Source organism: Trichosurus vulpecula, chromosome 7, assembly GCF_011100635.1.
Source record: "Trichosurus vulpecula isolate mTriVul1 chromosome 7, mTriVul1.pri, whole genome shotgun sequence".
Classification (NCBI taxonomy): Eukaryota; Metazoa; Chordata; class Mammalia; order Diprotodontia; family Phalangeridae; genus Trichosurus; species Trichosurus vulpecula.
This window is the reverse complement of record NC_050579.1, coordinates 263,231,873-263,252,561: the sequence shown is the minus strand read 5'-3', so window position 1 is coordinate 263,252,561 and position 20,689 is coordinate 263,231,873. Positions and strand designations below refer to the sequence as shown.

Here is a 20,689-nt window from a genome sequence, read left to right as displayed (position 1 = left end):
TGAGTGGTGAAGACTAAAAAAAATATTTTTTTTTAAAAGAAAGAACTCACATGGTTCCAGACTCTCTCCAGGTTCAACTCCAGACATATGGGGGGAGAGAGAGTCTTTGCAAACAATAGATAGGGGAAGTCAGCTCCTCAACAAATCTTACATTTCCTGCTTGTCTCCCAGAAGACTTCAGGGTATTTCCCCTTCAATGAAATTGGGACCTCTGCTGTTGGTTATAGCTGAGATATTTCACTCCTAGCAGGAGAGGTCATTCACTCTGTGCATGTTCTAATATATTACAATCTGTATAACTTCCCCGATTTTTTGTTTGGTATTTGCTTGGATAAATGGATTTGCTTGTTAAAAAAAAAAGTCCATAGGCATCACTAGACTGCCAAAGGGGTCCATGACACAAAAAAGATTACCTACTACTATATATGTGTGTGTACATGTGAGACATACTTCATATTAAATACGTATATGTATATATATATATAGATATAGATATAGACACATATTTGAGAAGCAACATGATACAGGTCACAGAGCATTGGACTAGGAGATTCCTGCCTTAGATACTCATTGGTAGGCATTGTTGACAAGTCCCTTAACCTCTTAGAGTCTCTATTTTCTTGTTTGTAAAAACGTAGTAACTGTACCACCTTTCTGATAAAGTAGTTGTGAAAACAGTGTTTTGCAAATGTTAAAGCACTGTGCAAATGTGAAATTTTAAAAATTATAACTTAACACTTTCAACAAATATAAATAAGTAGAATATGAAATAAAATCCCAAATAGAGGATAAAGACTAGACCATTGATTGAATTCAAGTCAGCAAGCCTTTATTATTCTGTACCGGGTGTTATGCTAAGCCCTGGTATTCAAAAAATTATCCGCCAAAAGGCCTTGCTCTCAAGAAACTTGCAGTCCAACGGGGGAGACAACATGTAAATAACTAGGTACAAACAGTATATATTTGTGTAGTTGTTCAATTGTGTCTGACTCTTTGTGACTCCATGGACCACAGCAAATCAGGTTCTTTTGTCCTCCACTATCTCCTGAAGTCTGTCTAAACTTGTGTTCATTGCTTCCATGGCACTGTCCATCTCATCCTCTGCCATAGCCCTCTTCTTTTGCTTCCATTCTTTCCCAATATCAGGGGCTCTTCCAATGAATACTGTCTTATTATGTAGACCAAGAATTTAAGCTTCGGCTTCAGTATTTGTCCTTGCAATGAATAATAATTTTTTTTTCCATTTTTTTAAAAATTTATTTAACATATTTAGTTTTCAGCATTGATTTTCACAAGAGTTTGGATTACAAATTTTCTCCCCATTTCTACCCTCCCCCCCACTCCAAGATGGCATATATTCTGGTTGCCCTGTTCCCCAGTCAGCGCTCCCCTCTGTCACCCCGCTCCCCTCCCATCCCCTTTTCCCTTCCTTTCTTGAAGGGCAAGATAAATTTTTACACCCCATTGCCTGTGTATCTTATTTTCTTGTTGCATGCAAAAACATTTTTGTTTGTTTTTGAACATCTGTTTTTAAAACTTTGAGTTCCAAATTCTCTCCCCTCTTCCCTTCCCACCCACCCTCCCTAAGAAGTCAAGCAATTCAACATAGGCCACATGTGTATCATTATGTATAACGCTTCCACAATACTCATGTTGTGAAAGACTAACTATATTTTGCTCCTTCCCAACCCATCCCCCTTTATTGAATTTTCTCCCTTGACCCTGTCCCCTTTCGAAAGTGTTTGTTTTTGATTACCTCCACCCCCATCTGCCCTCCCCTCCATCATCCCCCCCCATTTTTTTTTTTATCTTCTTCCCTCTTCTTTCCTGTGGGGTAAGATTCCCAATTGGGTATGTATGGTATTCCCTCCTTAGGCCAAATCTAATGAGAGCAATGTTCACTCATTCCCCCCTCATCCGCCCTCTCCCTTCCTCCCACAGAACTGCTTCCTCTTGCCACCTTTGTGGGAGATAATCCATCCCATTCTATCTCTCCTTATCTCCCTCTCTCAGTATGTTCCTCTCTCATCCCTTAATTTGATTTTATTTCTTTTAGATATCTTCCCTTCATCTTCAACTCACCCTGTGTCTGCTCTCTCCCTCTCTCCCTCTCCCTCTCTCTCTCTCTCTTTCTCTCTCTCTCTTTCTCTCTCTCTCTCTCTCTCTATATATATATATATATATATATATATACACATATATATATACATATATATATACATATATATATATACACATACACACATAGATATATACATATATACACATTCACCCATATATATACATAAACATATATGTATGCATATTCCCTTCAGCTACCCTAATACTGAGGTCTCATGAATCATACACATCATCTTTCCATGTAGGAATGTCAACAAAACAGTTCACCTTTAGTAAGTCCCTTGCAATTTCTTTTTCTTGTTCTTTTTCTTGATTACCTTTTCATGCTTCTCTTGATTCTTGTGTTTGAAAGTCAAATTTTCTATTCAGTTCTGGTCTTTTCACTGAGAAAGCTTGAAAGTCCTCTATTTTATTGAAAGTCCATATTTTGCCTTGGAGCATGATACTCAGTTTTGCTGGGTAGGTGATTCTTGGTTTTAATCCTAGCTCCATTGACCTCCGGAATATCGTATTCCAAGCCCTTCGATCTCTTAATGTAGAGGCTGCCAGATCTTGGGTTATTCTGATTGGGTTTCCACAATACTCAAATTGTTTCTTTCTGGCTGCTTGCAGTATTTTCTCCTTGATCTGGGAGCTCTGGAATTTGGTGACAATATTCCTGGGAGATTTCTTTTTGGGATCTACTTGAGGAGGTGATCGATGGATTCTTTCAATTTCTATTTTGCCCTGTGGCTCTAGAATATCAGGGCAGTTCTCCTTGATAATTTCTTGAAAGATGATATCTAGGCTCTTTTTTTGATCATGGCTTTCAGGTAGTCCAATAATTTTTAAATTATCTCTCCTGGATCTATTTTCCAGGTCAGTGGTTTTTCCAATGAGATATTTCACATTATCTTCCATTTTTTCATTCCTTTGGTTCTGTTTGATAATATCTTGATTTCTCATAAAATCACTAGCTTCCACTTGCTCCAATCTAATTTTTAAAGTAGTATTTTCTTCAGTGGTCTTTTGAACCTCCTTTTCCATTTGGCTAATTCTGCCTTTCAAGGCATTCTTCTCCTCATTGGCTTTTTGGAGCTCTTTTGCCATTTGAGTTAGTCTGTTTCTTAAGGTGTTGTTTTCTTCGGTGTATTTTTCGGTGTTCTTTTGGGTCTCCTTTAGCAAGTCATTGACTTGTTTTTCATGGTTTTCTCGCATCCTTCTCATTTCTCTTCCCAATTTTTCCTCTACTTCTCTAACTTGCTTTTCCAAATCCTTTTTGAGCTCTTCCATGGCCTGGGACCAGTTCATGTTTTTCTTGGAGGCTGTTGGTGTAGGCTCTTGCACTTTATTGACTTCCATGGCCTGGGACCAGTTCATGTTTTTCTTGGAGGCTGTTGGTGTAGGCCCTTGCACTTTATTGACTTCTTTAGGCTGTATGTTTTGGTCTTCTTTGTCAGCAAAGAAAGAATGCAAAGTCTGAGACTGAATCTCGGTGCGTTTTCGCTGCCTGGCCATATTCCCAGCCAACTAACTTGACCTTTGAGTTTTTCAGCGGGGTATGACTGCTTGTAGACTAGAGAGTTCTGTGTTCCACGTTTGGGGGGGAGGTGCCAGCTCTGCCACACCAGCACTGCTCCTTACCCAACCCCCAACCCGGACTGGGCTTAGATCTTCAGCAGGCCGTGCACTCCTGCTCTGATCCGCCACTTAATTCCTCCCACCAGGTGGGCCTGGAGCCAGAAGTAACAACAGCTGTAGCTGCCCCACCTCCGCTGCCCCCGGGGCTGGAAGCCGAACCTCGAACTCTTTCTACTCCCGCAGCTTTTCCCACTAACCTTCTCCGCAGTCTTTGGTGTTTGTGGGTTAAGGAGTCTGGTAACTGCCGCAGCTCACTGATTCAGGGCGCTAGGGCCCCCTCCGCCCGGCTTCTGGGCTGGATGGTCCATGCCGTTCAGGCTGGGTTCTGCTCCACTCCGTTCTCAGCTCCTAGCTCCCAGCTCCGTGTGGGATAGACCTCACCCAGAGACCATCCAGGCTGTCCTGGGCTGGAGCCCTGCTTCCCTCTGCTGTTTTGTGGGTTCTGCCGTTCTAGAATTGGTTCAGAGCCATTTTTTATAGGTTTTTGGAGGGACTCGGTACGGAGCTCATACTAGTTCCTGCTTACCAGCTGCCATCTTGGCTCCGCCCCCCCAATGAATAATAATTTGCCCTTCGTTGGAAGGACAAATAAGATATATAGAGGATAAACTGAAAATTATCTCAGAGAGCATGAAGATTAAGGAGGACTGAGAAAGGTCACTTGCAGAAAATGGAGCTTTAGCTGGGACTTGAAGGTGGCCAGGGAAGCCAGGAAGGGGAGATGAGAAGGGAGAAAATTCCAGGCCAGTGAAAATGTTGGAGATGGAGCATCTTGTTTGTGGAACAGCAAGGAGGCCGGTGTTATTTGATCTCAGTACACAGAGGGGAGTAAGGTGTAAGAAGAGTGAAAAAGTAAGAAGGCACAAGATTGTGAAGGGCTTTAAAAGCCAAACATAGGATTTTATGTTTAAATGGTGGTGTGTGAAATGGTCAGACCTGCACTTAAATGAGATAGAATTGATGGATGAATAGAATAGTGGGAGAGAGACTGAAGGCAGAGAGGACAACCATCAGGCTATTGTAATAGTTTAGGTATGAGGTGAGGGTCTGAGACAGGGTGGTGGCAATGTTGGGGAGAGAAGGCACAATTGAGAGATGTTACAAAGGTAAAATTGACAAGACTTGGCAAATGATTAGATATGGAGGGTGAGAGAGATAATGAGGAATCCAGGATGACACCTGGATTTCAAGCCTGTATGACTGGGAGGATGGTAATATCCTCCAAATGTATAAAGGAAGTTCAGAAGAGGGGAAGGCTTACAGGAGGTGGGGGGAGGTGAGTTTAATTTTAGTCATGCATTTAAGATATCTGTGAGACATCTAGTTTAAGATGTCTAATAGGCAATTGGAGATACAAGACTGGAGTTTAGGAGAGAGGTTAGGTCTGGACAAATGGATCTGAGAGTTAGCTGCGTAGTATGAGATGATAATTGAATACAAGATTCAAGTGAAATAGGATAGAGGAAGAAGAGAAGACCCATGAAAGGACCTTGGGGAATAGTCATAATTATCAGGTATGATCTGGATGAAGATCCATCAAAGAACACTGAGAAGAAGCATTTAGATAAGTAGGAAGAGAATTAGGTGAGAGTAATGTCTTGAAAACCTAGTCAGAAGAAAGTATGTAAGAAGAGGGGGATCAACAGTATACGTAGTTGCAGAAAGGTCAAAAAGGAGGAGGATTGAAAAGAGGCCATTAGATTTGGCAATGAATTATTGGTAACTTTGGAGAGAGCAGTTTCAAATGAATGACGAGGTCAGAAGTCAGACTGCAGAGAGTTAAGAAGATAGTGAGAGGGAAGGAAGTGGAGGCATTGATTATAGATATCCTTCTCAAGGAGTTTAGCCATGAAAAGGAGGAAGAAAATGAGGTGATTGGTCTGGAAAACTTCTGTCAGTAGAGGTCAGCATCTTTTCTGCAACTTAGGGTTTCAGAGTTCCCAAGAGCACTGAGGTTAAGTGATTGACCCAGGGTCACATAGCCAATATGTGTCCAGAGGAGGGACTTGACCCCTTGTCTTCTTGGCTTTTAGGTCAGCTTTTCACTAGAGACTGCCTCACTGCCTCTCAAAAATCCCAGTAAAACCATAAAATTTGAATCATTTACTTTTTTAGTTTTAAAAAAGGGAAAATCATTTAAAGAAATTTTAACAAAGTATTCTGTCTTTTCCATATATGTTGTCTTCCAAAATAATAGTAGTAGTGTTTGCTATTCTTTTCTTTCTACTCTCTGCCATTTTATATGAGTCTTTATATATCACTCCTGCCCTCCATATTGTCCTATTTCTTTTTCTTTGGTTGCCAGCTTTCTCTTTCAATTAATTGGTTTTCCAGGTAAGCCCTTATTTTCTCTCATTCCCACTTCCCCCATTATAAAAACAAAATAAAACAAAAAAAAACCCCAGGTAACAAATATGCCTAGTCATGTGTAAGGAAGACCCCAAATGTAAGAGAGGACCCCATATGAGAGAAGCCCACTGGCATTGAGGGCTGTCCTTGTTTGGCTAGAAAGGAGGCAGAATAGATGGACTCTAGCCTCTTCCCCCTCCCCCTCCCTTCTCCAAGGGAGGCTTTAATTCCTCCCAAGAAGAGAAAGCAGGAAGTTGGGTCAGAGGCTGTTCTGCTCTCCTCAGAGAGAGGGGGTCTAAGGCTAGAAGTGTATTTATCTGCTCCCTTAAATATTGTTACCTAGGGGATATGATTGACTTTTTTGTTTTTATTATTATTATTTATTTAATATTTTTAGTTTTCAGCATTAATTTCCACAAGATTTTGAATTACAAATTTTCTCCCCATTTCTACCCTCCCCCTCACTACAAGATGGCATATATTCTGATTGCCCCGTTCCCCAGTCAGCCCTACCTTCTGTCACCCCACTCCCCCCCATGCCCTTTTCCCTTACTATCTTGTGAGGCAAGATAGACTTCTATGCCCCATTGCCTGTATACCTTATTTCCCAGTTGTATGCAAAAACACCTTTTTTTTGAACATCTGCTTTTAAAATTTTGAGTTCCAAATTCTCTTCCCTCTCCACCCACCCTCCCTAAGAAGGCAAGCAATTCAACATAGGCCACACATGTGTCATTGTGTAAATCCCTTCCACAATACTCATGTTGTGAAAGACTAACTATATTTTGCTCCCTCCGATCCTGTCCCCCTTTATTCAGTTTTCTCCCTTGACCCTGTCCCTTTTCGAAAGTCTTTGCTTTTGATTACCTCCACCCCCATCTGCCCTCCATTCCATTGTCTTCCCCTTTATCCCCTTCTTCCTCCTTTCCTGTGGGGTAAGATACCCAATTGAGTGTGTATGTTATTCCCTCCTCAAGGCAAATCCAATGAGAGCAAGATTCATTCATTCGCCCTCACCTGCCCCCTCTTCCCTTCCAGCAGAACTGCTTTTTCTTGTCACTTTTATGCGAGATAATTTACCCCATTCTATCTCTCCCTTTCTCCCTCTCTCAATATATTCCTCTCTCATCCCTTAATTTGATTTTATTTTCTTAGATATCATCCCTTCATAGTCAACTCACCCTGTGCCCTCTGTCTATCTATCTATCTATCTATCTAGATATATATATATATATATATATATATATATATATATATATGTATATTCCCTTCAGCTACCCTAATACTGAGGTCTCATGAATTACACACATCATCTTTCCCTGTAGGAATGTAAACAAAACAGTTCAACTTTAGTAAGTCCCTTAAGATTTCTCTTTCTTGTTTACCTTTTCATGCTTCTCTTGATTCTTGTGTTTGAAAGTCAAATTTTCTATTCAGCTCTGGTCTTTTCACTGAGAAAGGTTGAAAGTCCTCTATTTTATTGAAAATCCATATTTTGCCTTGGAGTATGATACTCAGTTTTGCTGGGTAGGTGATTCTTGGTTTTAATCCTAGCTCCATGGACCTCTGGAATATCATATTCTAAGCCCTTCAGTCCCTTAATGTTGAAGCTGCTAGATCTTGTATTATCCTGATTATGTTTCCACAATACTCAAATTGTTTCTTTCTGGCTGCTTGCAGTATTTTCTCCTTGATCTGGGAGCTCTGGAATTTGGTGACAATATTCCTAGGAGTTTTCTTTTTGGGATCTTCTTCAGGAGTCAGTTGGTGGATTCTTTGAATTTCTGTTTTACCCTCTGGCTCTAGAATATCAGGGCAGTTCTCCTTGATAATTTCTTGAAAGATGATGTCTAGGCTCTTTTTTTGATCATGGCTTTCAGGTAGTCCAATAATTTTTAAATTATCTCTCCTGGATCTATTTTCCAGGTCAGTAGTTTTTCCAATGAGATATTTCATATTGTCTTCTATTTTTTCATTCCTTTGGTTCTGTTTTATAATATCTTGATTTCTCATAAAGTCAGTAGCTTCCACTTACTCCAGTATCATTTTTAAGGTGGTATTTTCTTCAGTGGTCTTTTGGACCTCCTTTTCCATTTGGCTAATTTTGCCTTTCAAGGCATTCTTCTCCTCATTGGCTTTTTGGAGCTCTTTTGCCATTTGAGTTAGTCTGTTTCTTAAGGTGTTGTTTTCTTCGGTGTATTTTCGGTGTTCTTTGGGTCTCCTTTAGCAAGTCATTGACTTGTTTTTCATAGTTTTCTCGCATCATTCTCATTTCTCTTCCCAATTTTTCATCTACTTCTCTAACTTGCTTTTCTAAATCCTTTTTGAGCTCTTCCATGGCCTGAGACCAGTTCATATTTTTCTTGAAGGCTTTTGATGTAGGCTCTTTGACTTTGTTGACTTCTTCTGGCTGTATGTTTTGGTGTTCTTTATCACCAAAGAAAGATTCCAAAGTCTGAGTCTGAATCTGGGTGTGTTTTCGCTGCCTGTTCATGTTCCCAGCCAAATACTTGACCCTTGAGTTTTTTGTTGGGGTATGACTACTTGTAGAGTGTAGAGTACTTTGTCCCAACCTTGAGGGGCTGTGCTGTTGTTTTCAGAGCTATTTCTACACAGCAAGCTCTGCCACACCAGCACTCCTTCTCCCCCAAGAACCGCCAACCAGGATTGTGGCCCAGATCCAGGCAGGGCAAAGCAGGCTTTGCACTCCTGCTCTAATCTCTGCTTAATTCCTCCCACCAGGTGGTCCTGGGGCTGGGAGCAACTGCAGCTGTAACTCTGGAAGCAGCCTCAGAGCTGCACCACCTCCACTACCCTGCCCCAGGGCAGTGGCCAAACGGCAAAGTCCTTTCACTCTGTCCTAGAAGCTTTTCCCACTAACCTTCTCTGTTGTCTTTGGCATTTGTGGGTTGAGAAGTCTGGTAACTGCCATAGCTCACTGATTCAGGGTGCTAGGGCCTGTTCCACCTGGCTCCCAGTCTGGTTGTTCCTGGTGCGACCCACGCTGGGCTCTGCTCTGCTCCCAGCTCCGTGCACAATAGACCTCACCCAGCGACCATCGAGTCTGTCCTGGGCTGGAACTCTGTTTCCCTCTGCTATTTTGTGGGTTCTGCAGCCCTAGAATTTGTTCAGAGCCATTTTTATAGGTGTTTGGAGGGACCTGAGGGGGAGCTTAAGGAAGTCCCTGCTTTCCAGCTGCCATCTTGGCTCCTCCCCCAATATGATTGACTTTTAATTAAAAAATTTGTTATTTTTGAGGAAGGGAAACCCTTTATAACCAAGGCTTGACCCACTTGATTACCAGTTCCACAAATGAATACTCATAGTGAATAGCAAAGAAACCCACTTATCCAAATAGGTAGCAAAACAGAATATCAGAGGCAGCAAGGTGGCACAGTGAGTAGAGCACCAGCCCTGAAGTCAGGAGGACCTGAGTTCAAATTCGACCTCAGACACTTGGCACGGTTACTAGCTGTGTGACCTTGGGCAAGTCACTTAACCCCAATTGCCTTGCCTGCATCCCTCCAAAACAAACAAACAAAACAATACCAAAAAACACAGAATATCAGAGAAGGTATACATAGGAGAATATATACCACAGAGTGAAAGGAGCTGTCCCTTTGAGATCAAGGTTACTAGGCTCAGCCAAGAGAAGGAGTCGTGGATCTCGCCTAAGATTAAGTTCTCTGCAGTCTCTAGTGTAGCAAGCTAGAGATAGGGATATGATAAAGTGGGTCAGGTCCTTTCATGTCTTCCCAGTGTCTTTTCCTTCAATAATCTAAAGTGGGGTTGGTTTCTTCCCTCTTCCTTCTGAAAGCTGAAAATAAGAAGCACCTGAAAGCAACTTGCCTCAAAGCTTGAGGAGTCTCAAAGGGAACTGGTACTTGAAGAGTCCCAAAAAGGGACTGGTGAAGTCTGGAGCTTTCTCACCTCTTGTCCAACTCTTCCCCACCCCTCATCCAGGGCAGGGCATTCTTCTCCACCAATAAGAAGAGAGACCTTGAACAGGGGTTACACATGACAAAGTTTCCCATTATGCTGCTAACTTTCTTTTGAAAAGTAGTGTTTACTTTCTTCTATCCCCTCATGACTCACTTCTTAAAACCGCTGCAGTCTAATTTCTGTTCTTACTACTACTTTACTGAAACTCTTCTTTCTGCTTTCTTATATACCACACTTTATCCAGCCATTCCCCAGACATCGGGTCTCAGTTTCCTCCTCTGTAAAATGAAAGGGTGGGACTAGATGATTTATAAGGTCCTTTCAGGAAAGGCTATGAATATTTTTACTCTTTTAAAAATTTTGGTAATGTTCTTAAGAGTCCTAGCAAATAGTGGCTAAAAGGGTCAAAAGGTATAATAAGTTTTCTCGTATGTTCCCTGCTTGTTAAAAAAGCTTGCATCAGAATTAATAGTTGGTTCTTTCATTGCAAAGGTGAACTCGGAGGATACGTAATAAATAGTATGTTGTGAAAATATAGTTTGTGATTAAGAGATGAAAGATGCCAAATGTTTAGAGCTTATTTCAAAAAACATGTATACATGCTAGACTTCCTTAAAGAAGAATCAGAGGGTGAAAGCACCAAACAGCATCACAGAAATGAAATTGATTATCTCATAAAAGAAAGGAAATGACTTATTGTTAAGGCAGAAGAGATTTTAGAATCAATTGTCTGCGTGTAATCAGATCATTGATTTGATTAAACAATGGTCAAAATATCAAATTAGAAGAAAGAGTAAAAATGACAAAATAGTGTCTTGTGTAATTATGACAACTTCAATCTGGCCTATTTAAATAATCTACTCTGGGAAATGGATAAAAATAAAGACATTGTTTATCACGTTTCCTTAGAGAAATACAACAAATGTAAAAGAATTGCCACCACAAGGCCAGAATAGTCCAAAAATGTCACAGGAAGCAAATCCTTACCCAATAGAGAAACATACCTTCTTCCCCCCACAAACACAATTGAAAAGAATGATGGAACCTTACAAATTTCATCTCATAAAAGAGTTAATTCAACTAAAGGCCCAGCTTATTTACCAAGTTCATTATCTGTCTAAGGTATTCACTAATAGCTATATTGTCACTAGCTATATATTAGTAATCTAACTATGTCATAGTTTGGACAATAGACATTATCCACTTGGGGAAAATCAGATAATGTTAATGCACCAAAAAAAGGTAGCCCAGAAGACATTAGTATTTTGTCTTCCTGGAATATGCTTTTCCTTACCTCTAACTCTTAGAATCCATAGTTTCTTTCAAGGCTCAACTCAAAAATAGTATATAAAATCCCTTAGTTGCTAGTCCTCATACCAATCCTCCTTTCCCCATCACCTTGTATCTACTTGATATATACCTATATATGTAAATGTTTCCTCCACTAATAGAATGTAAGTTCCATGAGATCAGAAACTGCTTCACTTTTGTCTTTTTAATCCCTAGAGTCTAGCACAATTCTTTGGTGTGTAGAAAGTGCATAATAGATTCTTGTTGATTAGTTGACCCATAGCCATTGAAAAGATATTTTATTTTTCCTTTCCATAATTAGTAGACCAAATGATGAAGAGCATCAGATTATGATGTATGAATTAATAGCCTATTGAATTAGTCCCTAAGGACAGAGATTCTGGATGAAATCTTGAATGAGTGTGGACTGGATCATCTTTGGGAAATTGTATGGTGCTTGTTATTAAAACCCATATCATAAATGCATTTTACTGGTATACTGTGTGATTACAAGACAGAAAACTACAATCTCTGAAGAATTAAAATTTCAAGCGACCAAAAGAGTAGTATAAGTAATAGTATAATAATAGTGTAAGTAAAAGCAGCAACACGTTACCATTGATTCCTTTGCAGAAGAAATAGCATAAGATACATTATTTTTTGACATGTGTGATCAGAAAAGGAAGTGGCTCAGTTATGTATTGAGAGAATGAAAGATAATGAAAGACCCCAAAGACAGCCCCTGGTAAGTTAGGTAGACCCTTTATTGAGGCTTAATGGAAGCCCATGGATGAGACTCTTAATGGCTATCAATGAGAAGCAAAAATATGAGTGGGTTACAGGCTGCACCAATAGAATGAACTTCCCGATCAATAAGAATCATAGATAGATTCAAGTACCAAAAATGTCCATTTCCTTCATCCCCACTAGTGCTGATTCTTGTTTTAAACTATTTTTGTGAATTTGATTTATGTGTGGCAGCAACTCAGAGTTGTTTTAATTTGTATATTTCTCTGATTGTTAGAGTGTTTAAATGATTTCTCAAGTAGTTATTTTGTCCTTTGAAAATTGTAATTTGACAATTTTTATGTTGGGAAGTGAATATTGCTCTTGTAGATTTGTATCTCTTCTAGATAGATCCTAGAAGCAAAATTTTTCTTAGATATAATAACTGCAAGAATTGTTTTCTTAATCTGTTTCTTTTTATTTTGAATATGTTACTTTTTCTCTTTTAGAAAATCTTTTATTCTTACATAATAAAATCCAGAGGCTTTATAGCATACTGTGAAGAATGATGAGTTCGTACTAGGAATATCTTTGTTCAAAATCCTGCCTCTGACACATCTTGTATGACCTTGGGCAAATTTTTTAACGACTCTAGTCTTTAAGCAACTCCCCAGGACTCATGTCTTAAGTCATAAAAAGTTTGTGATCAGTGTAGATAGCAGGAGTTCTCATACTTTGAATTCCTTAAGTGAGAGAATCCTTTGCTAATTGCCTATATCATTAAATCTATTTGTTTTGTCTTTAATAATTTCTTCTATTTTTCTAAAGATAGTTTTTTTATCTTCTCCAAAACTAAGTAAATGCATTATTCTTTTTTCTTATTTTTAATTTAAAAAAATAGCTTGTTTATAAAATCAAGACACATTATATCAGACTTGCAGAACTTGAGGCCTTTGACAGGATTTTGGGCTGCCCCTGAAAAATGTAAAGGAAAACATCTGCATTTTTCATGGGCTGCCTGAAATACTTTTGGCCACTAGGGCCCCTGGGCTGCAAGTTGTAGAGGCCTGCATTATGGTATATGAGAGGGGTACATACCATATTGTTATCCAGTTTTCAAAAAAACACCATTATACAAGGTGTTGTGATTTGGTCCCACTTCTGGATTCTTTATTCCATTCCAGTGATCTACAAGTGAACTTTAACTCTTTTCCTCTCAAACCAGACTCTAAAACAGATCTACCGTATTTATCCCTGGTGCTGTGTGACCATGGACAAATTACTTAAGCTCATCAAGCCTCAGTTTCCTCATCAGTAGAGACAGTAACACTTGTACTATCTATTTCCCAGGATTATTGTGAGGAAATTCCATTCTGCAGATGGAATCCATTCTCAGATTTGAAACCTTTCAACTATACCTAGAGGATCATAGGATCAAAGATTTAGAGCTAGAAAGGACTTTAAAGGTCATTTTTATAGATGAGGAAGCTGAGAAACAAAGAATAGAACTTTTCCAGGGTTTTACAACTAACAAATGTCTAAGGCAGGATTTGAACACAGGTCTTCCTGACTCCAAATCTAATATTTTACAGACTACTTCCTCTGCTTCTATTAAGTCCTAAAGTCCTGTTGATTTATTATATCTTTCACATTTGTTCCTTTCTTTTTATTCCTATTTATATTATATTTATTCCTATTTATTATATCCTATTATATATATCCTATTTATATTTATTCCTATTTATAATACCTTAGAGCCAATGGCTTATTCCTACATACAGGTAGTCTTATTCCTATTTACAACGCCTTAGAGCCAGTGGCTTAGTGGATAGAGCACTGGGCCTGGAGTCAGGAAGTCAGGAAGATCCGAGTTCAAATCCATCCTTAGATGCTTCCTAGATGTGTGACCCTGGACCAGTCACCTTACCTCTGATTACCTGACAAAATGGATCCACTGGAGAAGGAAATGCAAACCACTCCAGTATCTTTGCCAAGAAAACCCCAAATGGGGTCACGAAGGTTCAGTCACAGTCAAAACAACCAAACAACAAAATACCACCTTAATCCAGGGCTTCATCATCTTGTGCTAGGACTATTATAAATCCACTAATTGGCCTCTCCCCTCTGCTTTCTGCCTCTAATCAAGTCTGAACATGTCACAGACAGATTGAGTTTCATGAAATACTGCTCTGTTTTTGTTCTACTTCCATCTAGAATCTTTGAGTGCCTCCCCATTTGTCTGCAGAATAGAGTTCAAGATCCTTAGCCTGACATTCAAGGTCCTCCATAATCTCTCCATAATCTCCGATCTCTTTTTCTAACTTTATATCCCATGAATGCCCTCCATGTACCTTTTACTTCAAAAAGAGAACCCTCTGCTACTGACTTTCTAGCATGCCTTGTGCGTTCTGTCTTGGTACCTCTCTTACTCCCTGCCACCACTGGGGAATGCCCTCCCTCTTCCCCTCCAGTCATCTAAAGTCCTTTCAAAGCCCAGCTCGAATCCTTTTCCAGTAAAACCTCCTGACTGCTTAATCCACTGTAGTTCTCTCTCCTTTCTATCCCTATAGCACTTAGTGTTTATATCATTTCTTTGGCTTATGACATATGCTACCTTATATCTTTGTTATCTTATGTATATTTTCAATATCCTCAACTGGGTTGTTACTCCAGTGAGAGTGGTGACCATGTCTTAAAAACCTTTTAAAAGTGGTAATTGTGTTTATTATAACAGTCCATAGATAAAGTCTGAAATGTGAATCAGATACTTAATATCCTGGTATCATTGCACATTTGATAATGGGAATCACAAAAGGGGAGCATAGGACCTCCCAACCAGATTATATGCTGTTCTTAACATGAGATAATAATGGTGCAGTGCGGGGTTGTTGGGGTGGTTGGTGGAATGAGGCTCCCTTGGACCTCTGTGGCTTCTGTGCCACTGGAGGACCCAAGTAATTGGCCTGTGTTGTCAGATGCAGCTACTGTTGCCTCCCTTTCCAAATGTCTCTCTCTTTCTCTCTATGTGCCATGTCTTAGCTCCAGGAACACCAAGAAGAGATTGAAGGAATGATGAACGCCATCTTCAGGGGTGTTTTTGTACACCGGTACAGGTGAGGCAACGGCTCCCTTCATATGATGCCCCTGTTCAGTAGGAAAATTAGGTGAGGGCTGTTTTTTGTGGGGTGGGATGTATCTTGCAGAATAGAGAGAAGGTGGCTGTGCCCTTTTATTTGTCTTGGCTCCAGGGATGTCCTCCCTGAGATCCGTGCCATCTGCATAGAAGAGATTGGGTCATGGATGCAGACTTACAGCACGTCCTTCCTCACCGACAGCTACCTCAAGTACATTGGCTGGACCTTGCATGATAAGGTTGATTCAGAGTCTCTTCCTTTTTCCCTTTTCTTCTAGTCCCAGTTAAACCCGAAGGCCTCCCAGCTCTTCAAGGTCTTTTTACCATTCTAAGACAATAGCTGTCCTTAATGTTTTCTCTGTCAAGCCCAACACTCAACAAAAAGGAAGAGGGAACTGGGAAAGGGACATGTGGGTGTGCATGTATATATATGTGTAGGAAGTGTTTCAGAGAAGAAATTGAACCTCAGCCTGAGGAGGGATGTGAAGGAAGTTGTGGGTCGCCACATAAATATATTTATATATGTATGTATGTATATGCCTTTCATGGGTATGTAGATATGTTTGTATATATCTTCATGAGTGTTTGTGTGTGGAATGTAGATAACAGGTATGCTAATATCTCAGGAGAAAGATACTGGGCTGAGAAACTAGGAATCCCATCCAGGATGATTCCCAACTAGTTGTATGTCACAGCTCCTTTCTAGGATGATAGGCAGGATAGCTGTACAATCTTTTATGTATTGTCCCAAGTCTTCTTTAAGAGAACCCCCTGGTCAATTCACAGGGTGGGTAAATAAAAGATATCTCTAAGAGATTAGTGAGGAAACGTTCAGCCATCTTTTCTTCCTTTTGGCTTCCTCTCATAGCAGCGGGAAGTTCGTCTAAAGTGTCTGAAGGCTCTTCAAGGCTTGTATAGCAACCGGGATTTCATTTCCTGTCTGGAGCTTTTTACCAGTCGCTTTAAGGTTAGACTGGGATAGTGATGAGGATGTTCCTTTCTTCTCTTCCCCTTGTTTCTCATTTGTTATCCTGCTGCAGTCCTCATTTTACCACTCCCATTGCTCCTGTGTCTTCTTAGACCACTCAGCATAATTTTCCATTCCCTCCCCTTAGCATCCTTTAAGATTATGAGGGTGTGATGGAAAGGATTGGTGGGGTTATCTGGTACCCTGGGATGAAGAGAATGAAGACAATTTGTGGGTTATGTTCTCTCTCTGATAGGATCGAATGGTTTCCATGGTGATGGACCGAGAGTATGATGTAGCCGTGGAGTCCATCAAGTTACTGACCTTAATCCTGAAGTGAGTTCTGAAATGTGGGAGGGGGAGCGTGTGGCTCTGATGATCACCTCGCACCTTTCTAGTGCTGGCTGCCTTTCCAAAGTCTCCACACATCTTCCCCACCTCTAGGTAGGCTGGGCCTTCCTTATGTGCTGATAGATCTTCACAGAAGGAGATCACCTATCTTCATCCTCTTCCTCTTCTTCTCCTTCTTCCTGCATATTCTTCATTTTGAAATTTCTTGTGAGTTTTATCTTCATTTCTCGTTCTTCAGTTTTAGGTCTTCTTCTAGATGATAGCCATCCTGTTTCTGTAATGTATGTGGAATTCTTTAACACTCTTTCCCCCCATTTCTTGGCAGGAACATGGAGGGAGTACTGACAGACGCTGACTGTGAGAGCATCTACCCTGTGGTGTATGCCTCCAACCGAGCTTTGGCCTCTGCTGCAGGGGAGTTTCTGTATTGGAAGTGCGTTACTGATTCATCCTCTGCTTACTTCTTGTTTGTCTGCCATTTTCCCCCCAACTGTTCTCTGCTATTCATCTCCCAATACGCCCTATGTCCTTGAAACAGTAAGGTAATAATAACAATGTAGATAAGTGTCAAAATGCCCGCGTGGTTGTGTATCGCAAAGTATACGAGACTCTCCACCTAGAAGGTAGAAGAAGTAAACCATTTATTCAGATGCCAGAGAACCACATCCCATAACCAAATGCTTAGCTCCTACAGCCAGTCAGTCCACTTCATCATAACAGCAAGGAACCCAAAACATTCGATACACAATATCACAGCCTGGAGCCTCGCCATCCCAAAACCTCTCTGATCCCCTGCTGGGGTCTTCCCCAAAACAAACTCACAGCACAGCTACGTCGGCCCGTTCAGTTCTAACAATCATGAGGGCGGCCGTTAGCAGCCCTCTCTCTCTCTGTCTCTTAGCATTTTCTGTGACAAAACTTCCTTTTTCTGTCAGGAAAGTCCTCCCTCTTAGGCTTCCTGTGATGTAAGCAGGTCACACGGCCTGTTAATTGGTGGGAAAGATTTTCAAATCCGATTGCTACTACAGTCCTCTAGTCTCCCTTTTCTCTTGTCTTTCCCCTTCACTCCCTTCTCCCCCTAGCATTTATTTTGCTCACCATTTCCCCCAGGCTTTTCTTCCCTGAGTGTGAGGTAGGAGTGGCAAGTGGAAGAGAGCAACATCCCGGTGCTCGAAGGAATTTCTTCTATCTCCTGCTAGCTTTCTCCATGGAGAGTGAGGTGACTGCACAGAGGACAGTGGGGATATTGATCACATATGTTTGATTGGATGGTGGTGGTGGTAAGGAGTGGGCCACAGGAAGGAAAGAAACCCTGTCAGGATTGGGTTGTGTATCTGTGGATTTTGTGGGCCTGTTAGTATGCTGAGAGCAATGTAGTTAGGCATTAATGATGGCAGTAAGGTTGCTTAGGAAGAGGGTAGGAATAACTGGCTTACAGAAGGGCAGAGACAATGTACTCTGTACAGTACATTCCCCAGCAGAGAAATCTGTGGCCTATGATTCTCCCTCTTCAATAGCTCCATGACCATGCAGCTTATCTGGTGGACAGCCTGTGGGACTGTGCAGGGCCTCAGCTGAAGGACTGGGAGAGTTTGACAGGGCTGCTGCTGGAGAAGGATCAAAGTGAGAGCTATGTGGTGGGCTGGGGAAGTTGGACTGTGTGTTTTCTGAGAAAGTCAATTCAGCAAATGTTTATTTGCAAGGCACTGTGCCAGATAGATGCTGGGGATACAAAGATGGGTATAACACCTGGATCTATCAAAGAGTTTATAATAAATAAGGAGGAGGGGTTTCTTGGAGGCTGGGGAATATGGACACAAAAATCTGTAATATATGAGAGAGGCTGATAAGTAGATCTGAAAGGTCTCAACAACATGCTGTGAGAACATGTTTCAGAACGGGGAAAGCTATGCCTCTATTTGATTTGATTAGCTCGATTTGAGCTAAGGGTGACTGATTGATTGTGGGCTAGTTTGTGACTTTGTTTTTGTCTCGTTGTTCACCCAGGCTTGGGGGATGTGCAGGAGAACACTCTGATAGAGATCCTTGTGTCTAGTGCCCGGCAAGCTACAGAGGGTTACCCTCCTGTGGGGAGGGTCACTGGAAGAAAGGTATAAACTTGTGAGCAGTATGAATGGTGAGAGGGTGGCTGTATTGAATCAAGACAGGTGATTCGGTCTGGGTCTCGGGTTAGGTTATTCCCTACCTCACACCGAAACCATGTTATAAATCTGCTTCTAGGAGTATAGAATCTCTGAGAGAAATAAGTTATTTCTTCACTCCTGGCAAGTGAATTAGAGTTGTTTGCAAACAAATGAAAATTTTTTAATATTTGGTCAAGATGGGTAGGGTAGTCTTTAGTTATTATCTAATTGGAATTCACCCAGGTTACCTTCAGTTCCTTTTGTACCTCCCTGATTCTTAGGGTTTCACTGCTAAAGAGCGTAAGATCCAGGCAGATGACAAGCTAAAACTGACAGAGCACCTCATTCCTCTGCTGCCTCAGCTTTTAGCCAAGGTATGGCATCCTTCTTAGTATTAGAGAATGAGAAAAGATGAGGAAATTCCCCCAAGGGAATTGGGGCTAGAGCAGGAAATGAAGCAACTTAATATGTGTTTCATTCTTTACCACAGTTTTCAGCTGATGCAGAAAAGGTTTCCCCCTTGCTTCAGCTTCTCAACTTTTTTGACCTCAACATCTACTGCACTGGACGTCTACAGAAAGTAAATGGAGAGTGGGAAGAATGTTCCTCATCATTTCCCATCTCCCATATGTCCTGTCTATTAACCTCTGTTCCCATACCCAGACCCAGGTGCCATACTTTCAGCCCCTGGTTCTCCCTTTTCAGAACTCAGGTATTTTATTGCTTAACATCAGAATTTCCTTACCCTTTCATTTTGTCATTGAACCCCCCACTCCCAAGCCCTGGACTCTCATACGGTGCCTTTTCTTATCCCTTCCAGCCTTTGCCCCCTAAATGCTGCTCCTTACTGACCCTGTCTTCTCCCTAGCACTTAGAGTTGCTCCTTCAGCAGCTTCAAGAAGTAGTGGTGAAGCATACAGAACCTGTGGTGTTAGAGGCTGGGGCCCGGGCACTCTACTTGCTCTGTGACCCAGAGTTCACCTTCTTCGGCCTGGTAGACTTTGCCCGAAGCCAGCTGGTAGACCTGCTGACTGACCGATTCCAACAGGAGCTAGAAGAGCTACTACAGGTCAGGATTGGGTCATGGGCCCAGGTGATGGGGGCTCTTCATTCCTGAAGGGAATTAAAAACCAGAGTCAAAATATTGAGGTCCCAGAAAGGGAATGAAATATAAGGAGGAAGGACAAGTGGATTTGGGGGGAAAATTCTGATGTAAGGACCATTTTGTTCTTAGGGCTCCTTCTTGGATGAGGATGAGGTGTATAATATGGCGGCCACTCTAAAGCGTCTTTCTGCCTTCCACAAGTGAGCACTTTCTCTTCTTCCTCTCTCCTTTCTCTCCCTACCCTAAGTTCTCTCCTGGCACAGTCCATTTTAACCATTTTCTCCTCCCTCCACCCTAATTTCCAGTGCACATGATCTAACACGCTGGGAGCTGTATGAGCCATGTTGCAGACTCCTGAAAAAAGCTGTGGATACTGGAGATATACCAAGACAAGTGAGCCAGAGGGGAAAAGAGGATAGGGCAGGAGTTGTACAAAGGACTTCTGGGTTTACAGCCTTTTCCAAATCCAAGAATATTCCCAGGGACTTAGAGGGATGTTTCTCTTCTTACATTATTGGGAGGTGTCCCACTTCTATCCAGTGAAGAAAACTATTGGTGCAACCTCAGTGTATTCCAGGAGACTGACAAATCTGAGAGTATTGACCAATCTTTCCAATGCCCAAAAGCTTAGGTCTATACGTATTCCCTTTAAAGAGAAATGTGAGAATGTGGTAGGAGATAGTCCCATTCTAGTTGTCTTTTCACCCTTCTCACGTCTTTCAGTTTCGTCTTTTCCTACACCTTCTGTTTTTTCCAACCTTTATTTCCCTTCATTGAATTATGCAGATAATCCTCCCAGCACTGACTCTCATCTATTTCTCTATCCTTTGGACATTGGCTCATGTCTCTGGATCAAATTCTTCACAGGTGACTATGAATGTAATGGGAGGAAATTGGATATGGGGAAAGGTAGTCAAGGAAGCCTGTCTTTGTCTTTATTG

The 20,689-nt window shown here is 41.2% G+C and overlaps 1 protein-coding gene across 1 annotated transcript in view; it reads left to right on the top strand.

The window, feature by feature from the left end:
- The window catches only part of STAG3 (stromal antigen 3), a 42,120-nt gene that overhangs the window by 10,929 nt on the left and 10,502 nt on the right, over window positions 1-20,689 (top strand). The window contains exons 7-20 of the mRNA XM_036768833.1: window positions 15,088-15,161; window positions 15,297-15,420; window positions 16,050-16,148; window positions 16,405-16,484; window positions 16,825-16,932; window positions 17,610-17,718; window positions 18,017-18,122; window positions 18,507-18,610; window positions 18,925-19,017; window positions 19,134-19,223; window positions 19,512-19,712; window positions 19,878-19,948; window positions 20,054-20,141; window positions 20,535-20,615. Coding sequence (XP_036624728.1) covers window positions 15,088-15,161; window positions 15,297-15,420; window positions 16,050-16,148; window positions 16,405-16,484; window positions 16,825-16,932; window positions 17,610-17,718; window positions 18,017-18,122; window positions 18,507-18,610; window positions 18,925-19,017; window positions 19,134-19,223; window positions 19,512-19,712; window positions 19,878-19,948; window positions 20,054-20,141; window positions 20,535-20,615 — 1,428 coding nt within the window. The remainder of the gene's footprint in view (window positions 1-15,087; window positions 15,162-15,296; window positions 15,421-16,049; window positions 16,149-16,404; window positions 16,485-16,824; window positions 16,933-17,609; window positions 17,719-18,016; window positions 18,123-18,506; window positions 18,611-18,924; window positions 19,018-19,133; window positions 19,224-19,511; window positions 19,713-19,877; window positions 19,949-20,053; window positions 20,142-20,534; window positions 20,616-20,689) is intronic.